The following is a 23477-nucleotide window of genomic DNA, read 5'->3' as shown; positions in this document are numbered from 1 at the left end:
TTCCTATGGAAGGCTGTAGGAACAGCAGAAAAACCCAGGGCAAAAAGGAAGTAAGACTATGAACCTCCAAAAGGCACCGAGCATATCTTATCCTAGTTTCGCAAACCTAAATCTCATAAATGCTGCCTGCAAAAGCTCCCCTGTTTCTATGTACTAATATGGTGACAAACTTATTTAAAGAAGTGGCACTCACGTATCCACTCCCATTCTGATCAAGAATTGAAAAACCAAAGGAACAATAAAAATTCCAACTCAATAAAGATAAAAGCAGCTGACAAAAATCACCACTTTCTCTTAGAGGTAATTATAGTAGATATCATGCCTGATTTTTTTTTTTTTTTTTTTTTAACATGAAGAGAATAGTGATCTTTCTCAGGAAAAGAAAAGCGGGGAGTAGTTTTAACAAGAGTACTATAGTTATGATTTAAGCAGCTGTATTTAACACAACTGACTAACTAAGCAGAAGTAAATTCAAAAGCCAAGGATTTTTTGTAGGGTGACTAATTCTAAAACATTTACAGGCTTATAAAGCCTGTTAAGGAAAGTCTTTCAGCCCTGAAGGATGAAACCACTCCTTGGTTTTCCCATTTATGTAAGTCTGCATACAAAAAGCTATATGCCCCCTTGTCATAACAGCCAAACTGTTTGTCCAGATGTGAATTTGTCTAGTGTCAGAATTTAGATTTAAGTTCTGGGGCGAAGATCAAAGAGGTAACAGCCACCTATCACAAAACTTCAAATCACATCTGGAGATTCAAAAACATTTGAAGTTCAAGAGAATCGTCTCATGATTGCTAAGAATAAGCAATAAATCTCTTTTCAGGGAACTGCAGCAGTTTTTGAATGCATGGAATTGAAATGATTGTAAGAGAGGTAATGAGCACATAAAAAAAAAAAGGAAGCTACATAAAGCATTGAATAATAGGGTCTAACCTGTTTGTAGTCAAGGCGTTAATAAAAGTATACATGGCATCCCCATCTTTTGCACGAATAATGGCTTCCAAATTTTCTTCAAGGACTTTTTTATTGTTTTGAACTCCTCTCAAAATCCTTTCAGCATCCTTCAGCATAGATTTTGGTGCTTTAACTTTGTGAAGAATGGATGATTTAACGAGTTGATGATGTTCAGAGAGATCAGATGCAACAGTAGGTTTTTTTGACTAAAATTGAAGCAGAACAGTTGGCTTTTAATCAGAGATTGTAACCACGTAATTTGCTACACACTGATCAGAATTACTATTAGTTTATTATCAACTCAAGGCCCAACATGCGTACTATTATCAATATCAGTGTTACCAAAGAACATCCAGTATTCTACAAAATATTTAAAAGTCAGACAAATGGAAAGAGATCCAAAAGCTCTCAAAAATTAACTGTTAAATGCAAACCTACCAAATATGAGAAGTAATGCTAATAAAGCATGAAAACACATGAAAAATGGCACTCAGATATACGAAGTAGATATCACATATGAATCTCTCCATGCAATAGGATTTAAGTATTATTAAAAACATAATAAAAAACAATTTTCTCTAAATATATACACTCATTTGACATCAGTCTGTCCCAAGAAACATCAGGTAATATACATAAGCTTTAACACAGACACACAGTCAGCATCACCATTATCCTCTGTTTTTCTCACTTTTGGTTTTAGTAAGAGAAAAAGAAGCATCTATCAGTCATTTACTTTGTAGAATCCTTTTATAAAAATAAAAACCACGTCCACATTAGCCACTAAATGGAAATCGAAGGGACACTAGTACACAGGGAACAAGCAGCCATACAACTATGGGTCTCACACTCCTGGTGAAACCCAGAAGTCCCCAAAACAGAGCTTCGCTTCCTAGAAAGGAAGCAAAAAAATTGATACATGTATGTAAAGAAAAAAGACACTCCTCCACACACACACACAAAAAAAAAAAAAAAAACCCACAGACTTGAATAGAGTCAGAGAGCATCAACTGAACAAAGTTTCTCAGCTCAAAAATTAGTTTGGCCTTTAAGGTGACTCTTCATTAAGAACAGAAGCTTTTGTTTTGTTTTGGCTAACAGAAATAACTACCTAAGTACAACTGACATGGAAAAAAAAAAAAAAAAAAAAAAAAGAGAGAGAAATCAACATGCTGATCCTGTGACTTTGGTTTTGCCTGGTGAGGAAAGGACAATATTCAAAATTATTTGTGAATTCTATGTAGGTTTCATTTTAAAATGAAGCTTTTGGACAAATACTAGCTCAGCAGGACAGCTGAAATTTGTGAAAAGCATAAGAAACATGGATACACATTCAATACAATCTTAAAATGGCTTAGACTTGCCAATTACATCGAGAGAACAAAACAGTAACTATATTAGCAGTCCACACCATGCATATTGGAGGAGGCATCTTTACGCCTAACATTGTATTAGACTTCCCTCTGGGTAGTTCACAAAGATTGAAAAAGGTAAGTCAAAGAACAAGTTAAATTTTATATTTAGACTACGTTAATCAGAGTAACATCAACTTTTTCAAAATACTATGGGCACACAATAGTTACAATAGAGTTACCTCCTTGCAAGCATATTCAAAACAGTTTTAGTATTACACTATTTAAAAAGAAAAAAAGAAAAACACAAAATTCAAGTTATACCTTAATAAGATCATTCATGTCTGATTTCCATGAATTTGCTTCCTAAAAAGACAGAAGAGCCTTTGAAATTTACCCAAAGACAGGTGTGAATAGATTAGATCACTTTAACTGGATAGAATGAATTTGTTTTGACCTACTGAACCTTGCTGCTCACTTCTTTTGGATCAGAGCACCACCTTCTGCTCTATCTCCACCTACCCGCATTACTTCAGACCTTCCCTTTGCTTGCATTAACAAAGCCAGTGGTCATTTATCCCAAACACCTGAGAGCCATTTATGTCAACTGTGTCTTTCAGCCTGCCATGCCTTCTCCTGCCCTGCCCTGCTCTGTGCTCCGTATACTAAGGGATGTTATTCAATGCAAGTTTTTAGCAATAGTGGTACACAGATATTTCCGAAGTAAATAGGGTACCTGACATTCATTAATTAGTAAAAACAGTTAAACAAGCAATCCTCTAATATATTATAAAATCTATAAACTGGACAGTGCATCAACTATACTGTAATATATAATTAGATGAGGTGGCGTCTTTTAAAGATACAGCAAATTGAATAAATTGCATGTAACATATGTAATGAAATATGCAAGCTGAAACCTTCAATCACAGAAATGAACTAATCGAATCAAAGCTATTATGTTCGAAGATAATTCAAACTTGTGAATTTTCAAGTCTTTCTTCTTTCCCACTGCTTACATTTACAAAAACAGAGACCACCACAATAGACAGGCTAAAGGATCAGGTACACTTTGCTTCCATACAGAACCAGGCTAGCAAAACAGATACAAGGCTCGGTTTTCAGGAGCCAGAAACCAGTTACATGTTGCTAGCATAGAACCACTCTAGAGGTACAAAATCATCACCACAAAAGAAAAAAAAAGTAACTATACATCAGGTAATTCTTTGGAAACAGCACTCTTTCTGAAAAGAAATGGCAAAATGAGAAAGGAAGTAGCTTAAATCCTTCCTAACACTGACTGCCTGTAAGTAGACCATTTTTCTTTCCTGAACAGGAATGTTACAGCTGCTCAGTAGCTCCAGGATCACAGGAAGAGACCCAGCAGAAAACAGGTATTAAAAAAAAAAACCTAAAAAAACTTAAAAAATAAACTTAATAAAACTGCATCCTTTATTTCTGTTCTATCAAATACATAACAGTGAAAATAAGAAGCTCTACAGCCCAGTTTATTGCACACTCACTACTCAGGATCAAAGCCCTTTCACACGAAAAGATGGTAGTATTTCAAGCCATTGTATACAAAGGTCAGCCTGTTTACAGAGGCAGATGCAAGGGCAACATTTTTAATGATATCAAAATTCTTAAGTTTTTCTTAGCATTCTTTACTCAAACTCTTGGTTCTCCTGATAATACGGTCTTTACCTGCAGCATGTTGTGCATTTCTCTTCTCAATTGGCCAAGATCTTGAAGCAGATCATCTGCTTTTTTCACTGTTTTCTCAATTGAACTGGAATTTTGGAAGGAGCTTTCAAAAGCGGGGAAGGAGTCTGCACGCAAAGCGGTAGGTCTGATGGGAAAAATACTCTTTATTAAAATTCTCCTGCCTCCTCAAGTGGATCAGAAAAGTGCCCGAATTCTACACTAACTACTTGAACAAGTATCAAAACTTTACACAAAACAGAATCTGCTTTTCTGCCTGAGGTTACAGATGGGTTACTGTGTTTTCTGTTTACCACTTATACCTTGAGCTGTATCCTTGTATTTTCAACAGTGAAACTATATATAAAATTCACATGTAATAGAGCAACATTTAAACTTTGAAAATCTTTTCATTTGAAGCAATTATTAATATTTTTGTTCCTACTATCATAAATAAGGCACTGTGTCTGTAGCTGCTTCTAATTATATTTGTGAAATTATGACATTAAGTTATCAGCTGTGGAAAACTATGCTTCAGACTGGATGGCTAAGAAAATTTCCTAACCTAAAGCTTAGAAACTGATAGGCTGATGCTGCTCCTTCCCAACAAAATGTTCTCATAAAGCAGGAGTAAGCAGGCAGCTTAGCGTCCACTGATGAGGGCAATCCCCCTTTAACACAATACTTGTATAGCTGACTTCATGATATGACTTCCCAAGCAGCTCCAATAAAAGAAATATGTGCAGAAGAAAGGAGAGCACTGCAAGTGATTCCCACTGACCTCTGAGAATGGTTGTTACCAGCTGTCCTTGACAACTAGCCTTATTTACCTCAAGAATGACAGAAATGCAAAAGTATCATAGAAATCCCTGTGTGCACCAGTATTTTACTTGAAGCACAGCTTTGTCAGATTCAAGGTCCACACCAGTGACTCTACTGCATCATCAATATTTAAAACATCTTTCTCAGGCTCATTAAAACAAAAGATCTGCCTCAGTTCTGAATTGTTACATTCATTTACCCATCTCTCTTGGAATGCCAGCTCATTTTGTTATTGTTTAATGTTGCATTCTCAGAAGACTCAATTTGCCTCAGTGGAGTTTCTTGAGAATTCAGAATATGCTCAAGAAGTCTTCCTCCACCTAAAGCAGAAGAAAAAAGAAAGTTACACTTACTGCTAAGCTTGTTCAATATATTTAATGCTTTCTTTTCCTTTCCAGATAGTTCACAATTCACCAAGAACAGTATATATTTATACAGGTGTATATATATATATTTTACATATTTACTTTAAGGACAAGTCTCATCAAAATGTACACATCAATCTATCTTACTATGATTGATCTGCATAGCAAAGTAAGAAAACAGATGAATGAAACTGGGACACTAATTAACTGAGTCAGAGGAACATTTTGTTCATAATGTCACAGGTTTAGGTTATGATTCTTTTTTAGCTCTTCTTCCTTGGTCTTATTTTTCTTAGCAAAACAGAAAAAATTCATTAATCAAACATGGCATGTGAAAATACCAATAAATATTTTCATGAGACCTGTGACAAGTATATAATGCATCATCTGGATACACACAGGCATATATAGGCACACATGTATACATGGCTAGATTCTCAGACTGACAAAAAGCAGCAACATCGCTGCTACTATCAGAACCAATCTTAAAGGAAAAGTCACGTCTTCTAGAATGGACATTGTTTTTTTAATTCACCCTAAAACAATGGTTGACTATATATATATATATATGTATATATAGATATAGATTTTTTTTTTTTTTTTTTTTTTTTTTTTTTTTTTTTTTACACAGGTCACTTTCTAATTATAGAATCAATTCAGGTTGGAAAGCACCTCAGGAGGTCATCTGGTCCAAGCCCGCACGCAGGGCAGGGTCAACACTGACTTCAAAGCAGGTTGCTCAGGGCTTAGACCAGTCAGGTCCTGATCCCCAGAAACAAAATGAAACGACACACATGCACACATGCGCGCGCGCGCGCGCGCGCACACACACACACACACACACACACACACACACAGCAAAAAACAGCTGAAGATTAAAGAAAAAAGGAAAGTGAAAGCTACTGGAAGTCCATGCAGTCTGCTTAAAAAATTTAAGAAAAAAAAAATCAGTAATTAATACAGTCAAAGACAAAATTGCAGTAACAAAGGTTTAATTTGAAACAGAATATAAGGAAGCCACATGAGTTAAAAAGTAAGCAGGAAGCAAAAAACTTCTTTTAATAACATTGCTCCTAGACCAAGAGGAACAAAAACAGTAAGTGGGGACTTTGAAAAAGAGAGGTAGAAGCAGCAATCTGACAAGCAACTAACCAAGTCAAACTGGCATTTTGTCCCTGATATTAGAAAAGAAACTTGGATGCACAGGCAATTTTCTCCTGAACACTACTGACTAAGGAAGCTTTACTTTTTGATGGAATGCTCAAAACTGAATTTCAAGCCACTTAACTGATCAAAACTAGTAAAAGAAAACTACTTCATTTGCTTAACGCGTGCTATTTACATTAGTATAACCCAGAGACCTGGAGGGATTCATGTTTGTGAGAAAAATTCAGTTCACATAATGTAAAGTTCATGAGTAGCTCCGTGGTTTTACATTATATTGTTATACATAATTTTCCTTGAACCTGACAATGAATGATCATTATAGATTTTTTTTTAACCTTAAAATCAAAGTGAGAAATTGTGTCTAGAGTCTACAGGTTAGATCATTAGTGTCATAAAGTCTTCAGTTAGTTGACAGTAATCCAATTATCTCCCAAACTAACCTTTCCCAAACACTTAAAAATTCTGCACTTAAGTACATACATTCAGACAACCCAACAGCTCAGAAGAACTGAAGACCAGACAGAGCAAACCCTAGGCTGTGCTGTTCACACCAGTGGAGGACAGGAGAGCCTTACTGACAATACCTTCATATGTGGATTCAGGAATATTTTCCTTTTCCGTTATAGGGTTTTCTTTCTTTGAGATTTTCACATTTTTTGATACAGGTTCTGGAGCATATCTCCGAGGAACTGGTGTCTTTAGGGGAGACGTCTGTGTATGAACCCCATGGTTTTGAAATTGACTTGAATATGCTTCAGAGGGAAAAAAACATATCCATTCAAATTTAAAATTTTTAAAAGTTATGTAAATGTTAAGAATATTTTTCACAGAAAAATAATCTAGAAAAAGAATGCCAACATTATGAAATTCTCACAGAAGTGCAAAACATTACAAAACAAATACAAAAATAGACAAGAAGAAACTTCTATACTCCTGAGTGTGATTGTGAAATGGGGGGAGGGAGGGGAGGAAAAAAAAAAGCAACCACCAAATAACAAAAAAAACCACCACTGGCTCATTACAAGATTCCACATAGGTATTTCTCAGTAAAACTGTATTATAGAAGTCTCAGCCTCTCAAATTGAATCAAATTGGTGCAGACTAAGCAGTTAGTAAATACCAAACTCTCACTTTAATTTAAACTTGAATATTTTCAGAATAAGTGGTACATACAGCATATTAGGCAATAGGAACATTTACTACTATACATAAAGGTTTACTACACATTACTAATGTGACGTACAATCCAATATTAATGAAAACAAAATTAATATAGAACTAACACCGAAAATAAGACACTAAAAATTTGTTTTCACCTTGGGCAGGTGGACCACTATTAGGAAATAAATCCGTCTGACATGAAGATACAGGGTGAGTAAGCAATCGCTGTTCTGGCTTCTCAAATTGTTTTGTCACAAGACTGGAAGAAGGTATGTGAATTTGCTGTAAGCCACCCATGTTGACTGCAGAGCTAATGAGCTGAGACTAAGAGACACAGTTACAAAGTGTTTTGGTATGTGCATTAATATCCCAAGTAAAACTAAGCATGAATACATGCCATATAATCATATTAATCAGATTTTGACATGCTACTTGATTGAAAGTAAGTCATTTACAGCATGCACAATACTTTTCTTTTTTTTGGAAAGGAACAATAAGACTGCAAAGACAAAGAATACACTTATTTTCTGACTTTTGTCTGAAAGATTATTAAGTGAAAGTTTCCTCAATTATCAAAAAGATTAAATAATTTCTTAGCAGAAATGAGGATCTCTCACAGTTTTTGAATGTTCTTTTTACAGACACAAAATGACTGGGGGGGAAGAGGGGAGAGCAGCAGAAATCTGAGACAAAGCTGGAAATTAAGTTTTCCCAAGAAAGTTCTATGCTCATGTGCTGCACTGTATCATTCTTTCTCTCTAAAACTAAAAAAATATTGAATATATATTTATACACTGAAAATTTCTTTACATATTTTACTATCCAGAAGGAATAGACTTGAAGGAAGGACTTCCTTCCAGAAGGAAGAGACTTGAAAGTTCATCTTGGGCATATCGACATATCAAAATCAAAAACAAAAACAACAAGATTATAATGTTAATACTGAGAAATAGAAGAAACAATTAAGCGAAAGCTTCTGCATGTTTATGTAGATACCTGAATATTCATTTGTTGCTGCTGTAACTTTTCCAAATGCTGAATCCGCTGTGCCAGGAAAGTATTCATTTGTTTTTCAAGCTCACTGACTCTTTCATGACAGTGGAGCTTCTCATTTTGAGTCTTCATATTTGTTTGGTGTTCAGCAACATGTTGCAGTTGTTTATCTGTCTCCTGTAGTTTATCAATTAATGCCGAAACTGAGGTAACTTTTGCTTCCAAATCATTTTGAACCTGGAGGGAAAAAGAAAAAAAAAAAAAAAGAAGAAAACAAAAAAAGCTTCCTGGAAAAAAGAGATGCAAGCACGAAGAGCAAGTTGATATGAATGGCATCTCTTTATTCCCAAAACACCTTTCCTATCATCACAGGATTATTTTCTTCCAAAAAGACACAAATAAAATAACAGTCCTAATCTTTGCTGGTTTAGCAATATTATGAAACTCTACTAAAAGACAAATCAGATGTTCTATGTCCATGAGCAGCCAAGTCCCACTGAGATAAATCCAAATTAGTTCTCTTTGGTATAACGGTCAGTAAGATCTGAGATCACTAACATACAGAAAAAAAGTTAGTGAACACATTCAGTTCTGTTTGATATAAAAACCTCTGGTTTGAGCCAGGACCAAACTTCTTGTGTGCCTGTGGAAGCCAGTAAATTAAAGCTAAATTTAAACAAACTACCAGGAGACAACTGATCTTTGGATCTTTTTGAAATGCCATTTAGAAACTGTTATTTTGCAGAAATCTTTCTGAATGAGATGTGTTATACTTTCTACATGGAACCTGAATGTGCTTTTTTAAAGTTCAGCCAGAAGATGCAGCATAAAGTTTTCTCCAAATAAGAAATCTGACCAGTTTATTCTAACTAATGTAATGCCCATCCTTTATCATTACATTTACGTAAATTTGTTGTACATATAGTTCTGTCATCTTAACAACACCATTTTTGTTAGGGAAATTCACACCATATGTAAAAGCTGAAAGGAATCTATAAAAAGCGAGCAGCCTGATTTCAAACTGACAAATAAACCAGCAAACACAGGTTCCTTTCGCATAACACGTAGTATACACTGCTTAACACGAATCCACTTATATGTGCACAAAACAGTAGCCTGCATACGCCCAAAGGTTGTGGTCCTCTGCCCCTCCAATGTAATATTACCTTATAGGCAAACGATGAATGGAGGGAATATGAATTAGGTACAAGTACAAAAGAATGTTGGTCCTACCACGACTCATTTCAGGCTTGCTTAAAAGATATACTATTTTAAGCAGACAAAGGACTAAATTATCATAAATGACTCATTTTAAGAGGCGGATTACTCACTTTAAAAAGTGGAGCCGTAGTAGCAATGGCAGCTGCAGTTGCTGCTGCGATGGTTGCAGTGGAATCAATTTCCCTGTGTGCTGACCCAGTGTTTTGACCAACACTTTCTTGTTTTTCTGTAGAGGAATTTCCCAAGAGCTGTACCTTCACCTCCTTAAGTGCAGGATTATTTTGAGTTCTATAAATATAAACAGGTTTCTGTAAATAGCATCGTTTTGTTCAAATCCCCTCCAAGAAAACCAATTCCCACCTGTAGCATCTGTATCACCTCTTACATAAGCATTTCCTGCAAAGCTCTGGAGGCCCAAGAAAAACAATTTTACTTTCACCTTTTAGTATGACAGTAGAGATTTCTGAAAGTTATTTCTATATTAGTTTCTATATTAGTTTCTAATATAAAAGGCATTTCCAGGCAATGACTGCAATCACAACAGAGTATGATTACAAGTTGTCTTTTGCAAAGTTCAGTGTACTAGTACCAAAGTCCTACCAAATAACTTTTGATCTTCAAGATTTCCAGCCTAGGGATAGACAGCATGTCTCCTCATTGGTCTTTAAAAATATCATACACATGTAGGCACTAAATAAATTATCTATCAGAGCAAATCTTGACTAACTCCTGTATTATGAAACCTTTAATTCATATAGTTTAAAAATATGCAAAATAAACAAGATATTCCAGTAAACTTTTAATGATAAAATAAATTGAAAACACGTTCATAGACAGAAAAAGAGCACTCAGAGAGGACAATAAGTAATACTTTTTCCTTACCAGCTATGCATTTTGGCAGAAATTGCATAAGTATCTACCATATGTACACAAGTAGATTAGCTGAGAATATCAACAACGCACACTTACTTTTGCTTTAATACCGCTCGCAAAGCCTCTTTCTGGCCAGCAGCATACTGAGAAATAAAAACATCATCTGTGGGAAAGGACATCAAATATTCTTTGTCAGGTTAATATTCAATCTTGCTTTAGAGGTTGAAACATTATTTCAATACCATGTAAAATATTGCTACAAAGAATGTTGACTGCACAGACCACACTTGCTACTGCTAGTATCAAATTGTTTCCTGCACAAAGTAGCAGATTTAAAAACAAGATGAAACAAGCAGTTAATACAATTTTGTCTATTACTGAATGTTGTTATAAATAAAAGCCATTCTGGTATCCTCTGAAAATGACAATGACTGTACCTTATCCTCAGAAAACTTGCAAGAAGTCGCTACAGAAATAACAACTGCAACCATTCAAAAAAATTCTGCAAACTCTAACTTGAAATAAATTTAATAAAAAAATAATTATAACTGTGATATGAATATTTTCCCAGTCTCCAAAAATTGCAATAAGATTTTTCAATAGCTTTAAATTACATTAAAAGATGTGCAGTCCCTCCTGCATCCATTGTTCTTCGGGCAGAGGTGATAAAACAAGCTGTAGAGGATTCAGTGTTTCACTATTGCTAATTAGGCAGTTACTACACACATGTTGATAAGCCAGATAGCTGCTGCCTCTGTGAGTGGGTAAGAGGAAAGCAAATTCCTCTTAGCCTTAAATGGGGGTGTTAAATTGTGTTTCCTTTTCTCTATCCAGTCACAGATTTTCAAGAAAGCTGCAGAAACATATTTTCTTTAAAAGCGCTTCACTTCTGCCAAATCTGATTGAAACTGACAGATGTGATTTCCTGGATTCTTCAGGTGAAAAATAAACTTTTTTTGGCATAGGTTGCTTGCAGAAAATATTTGTAGCACAATTACTCACATTAGGAAAATAGAGCCAAAGGAGCTTCCGCCCTCCCCCTCCCCCCCCCGCCCAAAACAGCCAACAAAATCTCTATTGAGAGACATGAATACTTTGAATAGTAAAAGGAACCCCTCAGTTTCTGGTGCACTGGCAGAACTCCCTCTGAGATAAGCACAAGAGCTATGTAAGATACTGTAAGCCAGAAAACTTAAATTTATGTTTTTAAATACTGCAAATTTTATTTCACTCTCTTCACCTTATCCAAGAAACCCTTGAATATTTTCAGTAAATTTCTATATTGAAGAAAAAGATCCAAAAGAAAATCATAGCTCTTTCTTCTCTAATGAAGCAGTTCTCTTAAGGAAAAAAATGGCTATAGCAGTGGCTATAGCACATAAATGTGTCTTACCTTCAGGTTTTCTGTTATCTTCCAACAGCAGTGAAGGAACTTGTACTGCAGTTTCTTTAGGATAATCCTTCAGAACAAGAAGGGAAGAAAAGCATATGTCAAAGCCTTTGGTATCAGTAGCCAAAATTTTAGAAGCAGATAGATTGCTGAATACGCAAGTGTAAGCATCTCCACACTGCAGTAATAAAAGGCTTTGGAACAGAACATGCTAAGACTTTCCTCTACCGTAGAACTATCTGGACTTTTTAGTCAAGAATTAACATGATATTTGGGACATAAATTTAGTTTGGACACAAACTAAAAGCACAGTACAAATTCAAAATATGAATTCTAAATACTGATTAAGAAGTGTATTTTCCTCATTTATGGCCAAAGATGTAGAAGTGAAATTACATGTGTTTAAGTTAATAGATATAACTATTCTCAAAGAATTCAGCATCACTCACGCATGCAGAATTAAGCACACATGTCAGCAACTGCAGAACTGAAGGGACAGAGCTGAATTTCCTTGAATTGGAATCCACGAATAATCAGCGCCTATGTGAAGTCATTAAACCAAGTTAGGAGAGTAAAAATCTCTTACTCAACTTTATTTGATGGTGTGGAACTGTAGAATAGCACTCCACCATCTTTCTGAGAACTTTTGCTAGCTCACTAGATCTGCTTTGAGCCATGCAGAGACTTTGCTGCAATGCTTTCACAGCACAGGTTAATCTTATTCTCATGCATGGTCATCACAGACTGGATCCCCTAGAGACAGGTCTCCATTGGTATGTAAGACAGAGCAAACATAAATTAATCAGAAATAAGCCTTTTAATCTTGAGTGTTAAAGAGTTCCGTTTAAACTGATGTCCATTTCAGAACCTATGACAGGAAGAGAAAAATCTACAAAAAGTTTAGGCCTTTTCAAACAAGTGTTGTGCAATGTGCAGCTGCCATTTCAAAGGAAGAATTACTTTAGATTTTGAAAAGGTGAACGCTAAGAAAATTATACTTGGATATAGACTATGCAACAGGTAGCACTACACTAAGCAAAAGCCCTCCAAACACTTCAGCATGTGCATCACATTCGGAGCATCTCAAAGGCAAGCATCTGCATGGTTATTTTGCAGGAGCAGAGCCAAATATTCAGTTGGCTACCAGAGAGAAACAATTTGCTATTCTTCTGCAGAAGCTGAGCATATAACTTCTCAAGATAAATGTGGTTCTCTCAGTCTAGGATTCTAGGAAGCAACTGTAACTTTTCTTACCATTTGTGATAAAAACATAGGTTCTGTAGAATTTTCTACTGAAAGCAGATGTTCTGGATGTCCTTTAGTACTCTGGACTCCTAAAATAAAAGCAATTTTACTGTGGTCATAACGATCTTTCACACAGTTGCAATGTGCAACTAACTCCAATCTTAATCTTTTCTCTCTCTGTATCTTTGAAAATCTAAATATAATGACTTTCACAAAACAAATGATCACAGCCATCAATCTGAAGCTCACAAATGTTAATGACTTCTGTGAGAGTAGAATATAGATTTGTTTTGTATTACAAGAAAAAGTTCCTGAAAAACAGAGCATCTAAAAAGCTGGCAACCTTTAGTCAAATTCAAGTCTGACAGAATCATAGGGACATCGAAAGTTACTTGTCTAAAGACACACTATAATTATATGACACTATATTTCAAGTAAGAGAAGGAAACTGAGCACAGTACATATTTCTGTACTGAAGATTAATCTAGCTTTATCACACTATGAAAATATCATCCTGTGAAGCTGTTTGAGCCTTTGATCCAGAAAACCCCAAACCCCCTCCAAGGACTCCAAAGACTGGTGGAGTTCTGCTGATCTAGCTTTGACTGACCACGCGGCCCTACACAAGTCACTCTCCGCATGGAGAACAAAGGTATATTCATGAAAGTTTGGGGGAAATGTGGAAAACAAAGCTCTGCAAAACTGCTAACACTTACGGCATCAGAACACAAAGGTCACTTCCTAAATTATAAAACCACTGCATGATTGAAAACAATGGACAATGATTTTACCTCAAATCTGATCTGAATATCACTGTTAGATCACATACCTGGTGTAGTACTGCAGGGGGAAACTTCAATTAAACTACCAGAGAAAGACCTGTTTGCTGGCAAGGCTGGAGGAATACACGATGTTTCATCTCTAGCCAGTGCTGCATTGGAGGCTTGGCAGGGAGGGACCACTTCACGAAGCTTCTTTACAGAAATTTTAACTTTTTTAATACAGCCACTGGCTCCTGTCACAGTTTCAATGGGCTGCTTCTTGTGGAGGCTAGTGGAGTGGATGAGCACATCGCCAGCCGTGAAGCTAGCCAGCGAATCCTGGCTAATGCTAGAATTGCCTTCCACCTCCATGAAGATCTCAAAACAGAGGTTTCAGCGCTTAAACCTGGCAACAGAGTTTAAAAACAACACTGTTATAAAAAAAATCTATTTAGAAATAAATAAATAGCCATTTAGCAATGCTCCTGAACTGCTTACGGGCAAGTCGCCCACAATGCTACGATCTATGATCAAGGAAAAAGCAAGCGCGGGCAAGGCGCAAGCAGCAAGAAGCAGACCGGCTCCAAGCCGCCATTTCAAACGGAGCCGGGGCTCAGCCGCGAAGGGGACGGCCGGTCCATTCCTAAGCGGCCCCCGCGGGCCTGGCGCTACAGGCGGCGGCCGGGCCGCCCCGCAGGCGCCCGCGACCCCGCCCGCCTGCTCCCTCACGCGGAGAGGGGCGCGGAGGGCTCCCCGCCGGCCCCGGGAACAGGCTTCCCCCGCCGCCGCCGGCCCCCGCACGCCGCCCGGGGCCCCCGCACCGCTGCGCGCCGCCCGGCGGGCCGGCAGCGCCCGCTGCCATGGCAACAGCGCTGTTCGCGCCAACGCCGGGTCCGCTCCTCAATGGCGTCCGGCGGGGAAAGCGCCGCTCGCGGCTCCCGCCCGCTTCCGGCGGGCCCAGGCGCTGCCGCACGCGGGAAGAGAGGAGGGCGCTTTACAGCGCTGCGCTCGCGTCGCGGAGGAAAGTAAAGCTGCCGCGTGACTCCGCGCGCGCTGATTCGCCGCGCAGCCGGCAGTAGAAGGGGGGGCCGGGTGGCGAATCGGCGGGGTCGAAGGTCCTGCTGTTTGCCGGGTCGTGCCTCCCTTCACCCCTCCCCCGCCAACCCCCCGCGTGGCCCGGGCTCGTGACGGCGCGGGTGCGGGTGAGTGCGCGCGGGGGAGCGGCGCGTGCCGCGAGGGGGGAATAACGGCCGCCCCGCGCCGCCTAACGGCCGCCGCCCAACGGCCGCCGCAGCGGCCCTGCTGGGGGAGCGCGGCTCCGTCCCCCGGGGCACGTCCAGCCCCGGCCCCCGCGAGGGCAGCCGGGCTCCCGGCGGTCTGTCGGCCGTTAAGGTGCCGCAGGCAGCAAATTAAGGTGCCGTGAGATACGGCCGCTGCCTGGGAACGCGCCGCGGGCGGGCGGCGGGGCACGTGGAGGAGGGCAGAAGGGGCCCCCAAAATGTCTCGCCGGTAACGAGGCAGTTGTCCGTTTTGTGCACTTTTTACAGCGCAAGCCAAACGTACGGTGACTTGAGATGCTCTCCTTGTTAGTACTGGTGTTAACTAAAAGGTGATGTATTCAGATCTAGGTTTTCTGGACAAATTCTCCTTAATTCAGAATAGAATTGAAACAAAGGGGCACAGGCAAGTGCCAGCACAGGCATGGCATGTGTTTGTCTGTTGGGTTGGAGCTTGCCCTGAGGAGGATCTCCTGAGGCAAAGAAACTCAAGGTGCCCTTGAAGGTGAGAAGCAAAGGATGTAGTAAAAAAAAGCAGGAGACAGAATTAAGGTGAAATTGCTTCACCTTCAGCTACTGCTGCTCAGGTTTTGACCTCAGTAGATCACAAGTATTGGCCAGGCCTAATCTAACTTTAATAGGAAGCCACTTATGGAGGAAAAAAAAAAAAGTATATCTTTTCTCTCAAGGTAGAAGACCTCCTTGTATGTATTCAGTCTGTTCAAGGCACTCTAAAGAGGTCTCATTTCAGACTTGCTAGCTCACCTTTGGCGTTAATAGGTCCTTCTACCGTTGAACTTTTCTTTTTTTCCTCCAGAGCAGAGTCTAACCCACAAATGTGAGATGATGAAGCGTAACCTGTGTACCAAGTACATTTTGTTACCAAGCCACCTTTTAACTTGTCCTTTTCTCATCTAATCGTCTGCATCCAAACGCTGAGCATAGCTTGTGGCCTGAGAAGAGCAGCTTTGTGTAACTGCATCGCAAATACGCGGTCTGAAGTAGAGCAGTAGAACCTGATTCGGGAGGGGCAATGAGTTGTACTCTGCCTTTCCGACGGGAGAGGGCGCGGGAAGGCCGTGCCTCGCTGCCCGTCTGGCAGCCTGCATGGTAGAGACAGGGTTACGCATTAACGCTGAACCTCCTGCATTTTGTGGGTAATTACGTCTTGTCCTGAGTTTTAGGTGGTTAGCTTAGCTGCCTACTGGTTTCTCATGTATTTGCAATTTAATTAGCTTCAGTAAAAGAATGCTTCAAACATTGAGTTGTCTTTTTTGTTGCTTTTAATATGAGATCAATCAAGTTCTAGCCTAGCAAATCCCTACCAAAAAAAAAAAAAAAAAAGACCTTTTTCTACAAGCTATGGCTGTTGTATCTTAACACATTTCTTTAACTCGATATTTTTCTTCTTCTTTGTTCCTGGCACACATGTACAGAAACACTTGGGTGGTGTGTTTCCCCTCCCACCCCCCTCTGGAGGCGGAGGGGTGTAAAACTTACTTGGCTTCTTGCAGACAGGAAAAAAACTCAAAGGGCCTATTCAGCTTTCACGGGAAAGGACACCACTGACTTAAGATTAGGTAATAGGCACTCATGTTTTTCACATCAGTGAAAAGAACTTCCTCACTGAGGTTTACAGTGCATGTTACACCTGTAAGAACTCACAGATGTTAAGTGGAGATAAGGTGGAGATAGCCACCCAGTGGGACTGTAATAATAATCCTGGTGATCCAGTACGTCCAGTCCATGTGGCCTTCTCACATAATCACCCACTGTCCTTGTTTGTGTGGTTTATTTAGAGCTATCCACTTCCTTTAGCGTGGCTCGTGTTAAAAAGTTCAGTGCCGAACTTTCAGATTGCATTTAGCCCAGAGGAAAGTGATCTAGGTTATGCAGGGCTGAGGCTTAAACCCGAAGCCTGCTGGAGTTGTTTGAGCAGCTGCATAAGAAGCTATGTGGTGTGTTAGTCAAGATGCCAGCCTCGTATGGGGTTCTTCTGTCAGTTTTCCCTTTTTCTTTCTTTTCTGTTTTTCTTCTTTCACAGGCTGGAGGGAAGGAGGACAGAAAAGAAGTAAACTTGAAATATTTGTTGTTAACATATTTTAAGAATAAAATAGGTTTGCACATTTCCAGGAACACTCAGCTAGCACATGTTAGAAGTTAGAGCCAACTGGGCATAATTTGTAGCTACTGAAGATGTGCAGTAGAGCCATATAATTTCACTGCCTCCTGTATGGAAAGTGTAAATTACCTGGGGAGGGTCTAGTGCTTCAGACATTTTGTTTCTGACACTTAAAATCAGATAGTGCCATCATGCTGTTTTAGATTGGAACTATTTCCCAGGGGCAGGTGAAAAAGCTCTGTGGAACTGCAGTTCTGTAAATCCGCAATTTTAAGCTTGCCAGACTAGTGAGAGAAGAACAAAAAATCAGGTTTGTGATAAACAAAAACAATGAAACAAAATACTGAGTGTGAGAAAATGGCACTGATGGGAGTTGAGGCTTTTAGCTTTTTATACTTTGGAGAGGACAAAAGTCTTTTCTGTTCTCTGTGGGTTTTAACACTCTGTTTAATAATCTACTTGAACTGACTTTGTAGAATTGTCACTGACTTTTCTTATAACAGGGTGAGAAATGAGAGTGGCATTGCCATCCATTTTCCCTAGTTGTTGTCCTAGTTGAAAGTGTTCACTTCTCTTAAAACAAGTTAGAGGCTTATATAAAACTGAATATACCTTGTTTCTTCTGAGCAACCATAAGAATATGGTTCTCCCTAAAGCAATAAGCCATATGATCTCTCTGTCAATGAGGAATTCTTGTTCAGGGGGGAGGGAGGTGTCTTAAGTGCAAGAATCGTATGTGCTCTTTACATCCCTTACCTGGATTGACTTCCTATATAGCCGTAAAGTGCAACTTTAAGGGGCAGATGTTCTAGTTACTCTGCTGCTGGCAGGCAGGAGGAAGAGTTCATGCTTGGGAGTGCTCCTTAGTGCAGTCTTAGTGTCTTTGTTTTCTTTCTGCTGTAGAAATAATTATTAATGTCTTTTTGTTCCTGTTCGGAAGGCCTGCTTCCACTCTCCCCTCCACACCACCAAAAGGCTGGAATAGTTTCTTAAGCTTTCTAAAACATGAATGTCTTGCTCAAAGTTTTGGCAAATGTGTAGTGCAAGACTAATTATGAGTTGCCTTTGCTAAAGGGCAAAATGAATTTTTTTTTGCAAAGTGATTACTCTCCACTGCTGATTTTTATCCTACAAGTTGAGGTGATTGAAACTGATGGATCTTGTTCTTTTGAATGTCTAAGGTTAACCTGGGTTACTGTCTGTGATAGGTCTTGGATAATATGTAAATTAAGGGGAAAGGAAGACTAGCTTTCAGTATTCCTGTAGGAAGCCTACTGGTATACTCTCAAGTCTCAACTTGTTTACCCTAATGGATTCCCTTGAGGTGCTTACTTAAATTCTTGGGTCTCTGGCTGTTCATTCTTTCATTTTTCTTTGTCTGTTTTTCTTCCTTTAAGGGTATTCTCATTCCTTTATGATTTCTTACATTTAATTCACTATATTAACTGACCAGAATGTTTGTTCTAGTTTTTTTAAGCATTTAATGAGAAAGCAGCAACATAGCAACTCTGCTTCTCTCATCTAAGTTGGCTTATAATGCTGCAGCTATTCAAAGTTGCTGTCATTTTACACTTGCTTTTTTCCTTACTGTTGTTTCAAATGACACCCAAAGTCGCTGTAACTAGAAGGCTAGAGAATGTTATTGCTTGCTTCTTTTTTTCCTCCAATTTTCTTTTATGCCTTTAACAGCGTTTATAAAATACTTCTTGCCCTTTTTTTTTTCTTTTCTCCTTGCATGGTCATTTTATCTTCTTGAAATGCTTAAAAGCAATGATAAAAGAACAGCAGTTTACAGGTGGATCTGGGCAGGAACTATCTTGGATGCTGTTTTAACTGAATGCATTTCACATTGATAAATTTCTTCAAGTGGATGGTTTGAAAGATTGCTAACAAAGTTGCTTTTAAGCACAGTTAAAGAATATGTGAATTCCATTCTGCTGTAAAATGTTGTAGTTGATGCATATGTTTTTTGTGCTTTTTTAATATTCAGAATAGGCGACTGAATCATAGACAGTAGAATATGGCTGGACAAATATCAGAATCTGATCAGATTAAGCAGGTAAGATGCTGTATGGTGGCTTTGAAGACTTTGTATTACTTCATCACATAGAGTAAAAGACACAGTACTTTTTGTCCTTCCCTGTGCCCTAAGTTATCTCTCGAGATAAGAGTATTTCTCTAGCAACAAAGATTTAAACTTTTGACCATGAACAGACACAGCATCACATCTGATATATTTGAACAATGACAACACTTGTTGCTGAAGTCTACTGAACTGATAGCAGATTTTTCTAGTGACTTGTTCTTTAAATGTTAGTGTCACTGGATGGTATATGCAGCTGTTCATGAAGAAAGATTAATGTAGGCTTTTTTATATATTGATTGTCTGTTCACTTTGTATTTATAGTTCAAAGAGTTTCTGGGAACATACAATAAACTTACGGAAACCTGCTTCCTGGATTGTGTGAAGGATTTCACTAGCAGAGAGGTTAAACCAGAAGAGGTATGTAATTGTTTCCTGTGCTTTTGATTCCCTTTCATGGAATAGCAGTATAGCATTTAAATTTCATTTCATCATCAAATGACTTTGAAAGTTTTTATCTTTCAACTAGCTAAAAAAGCTAGGGAGCAGTCTTGAGTGGATTATAGGTGTTGAGTATAAAGCTTCCAAGTGAGAGAGAAAGTGAATTAGAGGAAGAAAGGGAAATAGCTTATCTGTAGTTTAGCTCCTCTACAAATGTCAAAAGGTAATGACAAATAAACTTCTTTTGCACCTGAACAGTCTATTTGCCAAAAACAAAAAAACCACTCCAAATCCCCGCCCTGCCCCCATGCTTTTGATATCTTAGATATCAAAAGCCTTCTTTTCATTATGCATAGGCACAGGGAATCTTCCTCTTCTCACTGTTAGTATTGGCTGCTGATTGCAATCCTGTGTATTTTGTTCTCTGAGCTATTGGTGGAGGTTCTTGTGGCTTGGCAGTCAGAATTCTGATGGATAATATCTTTAGGAACATGGAGGTTGCCCACCTGTGATCTAGTTCTCTGAAGGCAGAATTCTATTGAAATATTTTTTTACCTACCCACATTCCCTGCATTGTTGTGAATCATAGAAACACAGGTCTGCAAAGGTCTGGCTGTTAAATCCAGTCCTCTGCATTGCAGGGAGCTCCATCATGTAGTCATGTAGTCAAAAGTCTAATATCCTGCTTTTGCTTAAATATGGTGGCAGAAAACCAAAAAAGATTTAAACTAGCTTTTGAGCATTTTCTACCTCCCAGGAATTTTACTCCTCTGCCCATCATGTCTCCATTCAGCTTTTGCTTTGCTGGACTAAACAAAGCTCTTTTTGCCTCCCAAGACAGATTCTTTGTTCTGATCTCTCTGCATCTATTCTAGTGGAATTTTTCTTGATTACAGGTAGTGAGAATCATTCTGGGTAAGGTCCTGTCACTGTCATCAGCTCATTTTGAATTGCTTGAGCAATAGAAGGAGTTTCAGTTAACAGAACTGACAGAAATGTTAGGGGGACAGCCTCTTTATCTTTCTGGGATGGCATTTGATTTCCAGTAGAGGATTACACCTCTGTCTTTTACTACCCTAAGTGTTACTAGAATTTCTTTAAAAATACGGGTTCAGGTAGTGTTTTGTCAATTAACTGGGTTCAAAGACCACAGAATCCTCATGGGGGGGGAATTACAGAGTGTTGTTTGGATGCAAAAAAAAAAAAAAAAAAAAAAAGGTCTTAGATTCTAATCAGCTTTTTTTCCCCTTCCCCTCTGTGATCTGCAAATGAACCACATTCAGCAAGACATGAGCCATCTGTTAATAATGGAGGCTAGGAAGAAACTTTCTTATGGGAGCTTTGTTAGGTAATTATCTGTTACAAGGCTTCTTGCAAAGCATCTGGCTCTGGCCACTTCTGGAAACAGGATACTGATCTAGATGGACCACTGGTCTGATCTGGTATGGAAATTCTTAAGTTCCTATTTAAAGTTGTAGTTTCTTATTAGACAATTAAGACAAATACCTCCAAGAATCTCCCGTGAGATTCTACATTTGTAAAAACAGCTTCTGACCTCTTTCCTCACAACAATCCCCACTGCAAGTCTAGACTTTCCAAGGCACTATATCACAAATACCGCACCCTCTGGGAGAAGTGGCTTGGGATAGTTCCAGAATTTGACAGAATTTGCTTCCTAGTCAGACTTAACTCCTGCTTAACAGGTTTTACTGTAGCTGATGCCAGGTCGGTGAGAGAGAAGGGGGAGCAGGGGAGCGGTTAGTTGCAGGGTTTTTGTCTTGTTTACTTTCAGTCCCTCTACTTTTCACATCCCTTAGTACTGAGCAGAATCAAAGCAATTCCTGGTTTTCCAGTAATCATGCAAAGTGGTTGTCTTTCCTTTGTATCTGTATCTGTAAACTTTACAGTAATAGTGATAGCTAGGTTTGGAACCATATTACAGAATATCTGATAGGCAGAATTGTGGCTTAGATAGAGGTCTAATAACTTTTCTCTTCACTTAAAGAAAAAAAAATCCTCTAAATTTCAAAACCAATGCAGTCTGTGGTATAGGCCCAGGTATTTCTGTCCCTGTCCAGCTGATTGGTAGCACTTCAGAAGATATTCTGGTTACTTTTGTCACGGTTAACTAAACAGGTACAATATGACTGATAGAGTTCATTGGAACAAGGTCAGAAGAAGGGTAAACTGAGCAAGCAGACAGTAGATGGTATTTGGCTGTCAAAAGCAGTAGGTGTTTGTAAACAGAATTTGAAGAAATGGAGACTACTTTAATAGACTTCGTATTTACTGCATAATAAAATGCTTTTTTGTACTTCATACTCCATGTATTTCATGGGAGGAGTCAAAGGATGAAATGGTAATATATGCTGGTTTTAAGACTTTTTTCCATGAAGACTTTTTATGAGAGTGAATATTAAAAGACAACTCAGAGATCCCTCAAAAATTAAACTTTTCCACTGCACAAAGAGGGTACGTGCAATTAGGCCCTGAGCTTGAGGCTAAACGCAGAGCTTGAGACATAGTCACCTAATCATATACGCCTGTATATGATTATATTTTGGGTCATATTTTTGGGGTCTTTTTAATGACTGTTTGGAGCCTTCTGTTTCCCTTTCCCTGTAGATAACCTGCTCAGAACACTGCCTACAGAAGTATTTAAAAATGACACAAAGGATCTCCATGCGATTTCAAGAGTACCATATTCAGCAGAATGAAGCTCTGGCAGCTAAAGCAGGACTGCTTGGCCAACCTCGTTAGACAAAAGAGTACTCTCTTCAGACTTTTTAAGCAGTGCCAATGTTCATTGGACAAGAACACATTTTGGATTTTCTACTGTCAGGATGTATGTCCAGCAACTCAGAGTTCTAGATGCTGTTTGGAAGATGGAAACCAAAAAGGGTTACACAAGAAGTTAGTAATGGTTGACTGGTAATGGAGTCTGTTCCTGAGGTCCTTTTTCTTGTACAATCAAATAATACTGGTACAAACTTTTCCAGGGCCCACAGACTGGCATGTTTAGATTTCAGGGAGGTGGAAGGGTTATACTTTGTTTCTTCTGCTCTATTTCAGACACAAAAAAGTGTAACATGAAAGTGCATACATAAATGTCTTGACACTTTTTTATTTAATTCAAGTAAAATAAATGGGAACGATACAGGTGTATGTATGTTTTTTCCAAAGATTCATTTTTAGGACACTGCTTGAGAGCCGTCTTTTAAGTTTGCTGCAGTTTCATTTGTCCTTACTTACTGCAGTCCTGTCATTCATTGCTGCTGGGAGTTACTGATAGACAGATCAAAATTAGTGACTTTGTTTCAGCATCTAGGCATGTGTGAATGTGTCATTTCTCTTCATTCAGGAAGAACTTCAATTCTTTCACTACCAGCTGCCGTCTCAGACCCTAATGATTGTTCTGGGTCTCCTAGAGTGCTGCACAGCGGTGATGACAGCATCAAGGCAAGGGTAATGTGAGAGACAGCTGCTGTAGCTACAGAGTTGGGGTAGCAGAGATGCTACCTGCTTACCCCAGGTTATATTTGGCTCATG

General features: G+C 38.8%; 2 protein-coding genes across 11 annotated transcripts in view; one reads left to right on the top strand and one right to left on the bottom strand.

The window, feature by feature from the left end:
• Positions 1-14976, bottom strand: part of KIAA0586 (KIAA0586 ortholog) — a 74747-nt gene extending 59771 nt beyond the window's left edge. For 4 of the 8 annotated variants that reach the window (XM_064511893.1, XM_064511898.1, XM_064511895.1 and 1 more), the window contains exons 1-13: positions 14827-14975; positions 14074-14411; positions 13254-13333; positions 12003-12069; positions 10706-10772; positions 9847-10024; positions 8519-8752; positions 7678-7846; positions 6946-7113; positions 5029-5149; positions 4011-4155; positions 2631-2672; positions 934-1160 (exon numbers count right to left, since the gene is read on the bottom strand). In XM_064511893.1, the coding sequence (XP_064367963.1) occupies positions 934-1160; positions 2631-2672; positions 4011-4155; positions 5029-5149; positions 6946-7113; positions 7678-7846; positions 8519-8752; positions 9847-10024; positions 10706-10772; positions 12003-12069; positions 13254-13333; positions 14074-14377 (1802 nt within the window). In that variant the 5' untranslated portion in view covers positions 14378-14411; positions 14827-14975. Of the gene's footprint in view, positions 1-933; positions 1161-2630; positions 2673-4010; positions 4156-5028; positions 5150-6945; positions 7114-7677; positions 7847-8518; positions 8753-9846; positions 10025-10705; positions 10773-12002; positions 12070-13253; positions 13334-14073; positions 14412-14503; positions 14719-14826 lie in introns of those variants that run through there. The other 4 variants (XM_064511896.1, XM_064511899.1, XM_064511894.1 and 1 more) reach the window with 4 other exon arrangements.
• An 82-nt stretch (positions 14977-15058) lies between these two features.
• On the top strand, positions 15059-23093 carry TIMM9 (translocase of inner mitochondrial membrane 9). 3 transcript variants are annotated; one of them, XM_026100005.2, is made up of 4 exons: positions 15059-15207; positions 19395-19463; positions 19812-19907; positions 22554-23093. In XM_026100005.2, exons 2-4 carry the CDS (start codon positions 19425-19427, stop codon positions 22686-22688), a joined length of 270 nt encoding a protein of 89 aa, XP_025955790.1. In that variant the 5' UTR covers positions 15059-15207; positions 19395-19424; the 3' UTR covers positions 22689-23093. The 3 variants fall into 3 exon arrangements, with proteins under 3 accessions (XP_025955790.1, XP_064367976.1, XP_064367977.1); XM_064511906.1 differs by lacking the exon at positions 15059-15207 and adding an exon at positions 15553-15614; XM_064511907.1 differs by lacking the exon at positions 15059-15207 and adding an exon at positions 15660-15787.
• Positions 23094-23477: the final 384 nt, after the last annotated feature.

Source organism: Dromaius novaehollandiae, chromosome 5, assembly GCF_036370855.1.
Source record: "Dromaius novaehollandiae isolate bDroNov1 chromosome 5, bDroNov1.hap1, whole genome shotgun sequence".
NCBI classification, from domain to species: Eukaryota; Metazoa; Chordata; class Aves; order Casuariiformes; family Dromaiidae; genus Dromaius; species Dromaius novaehollandiae.
The sequence above is the reverse complement of the archived record's forward strand: the minus strand, read 5'-3'. Positions and strand labels throughout refer to the sequence as shown.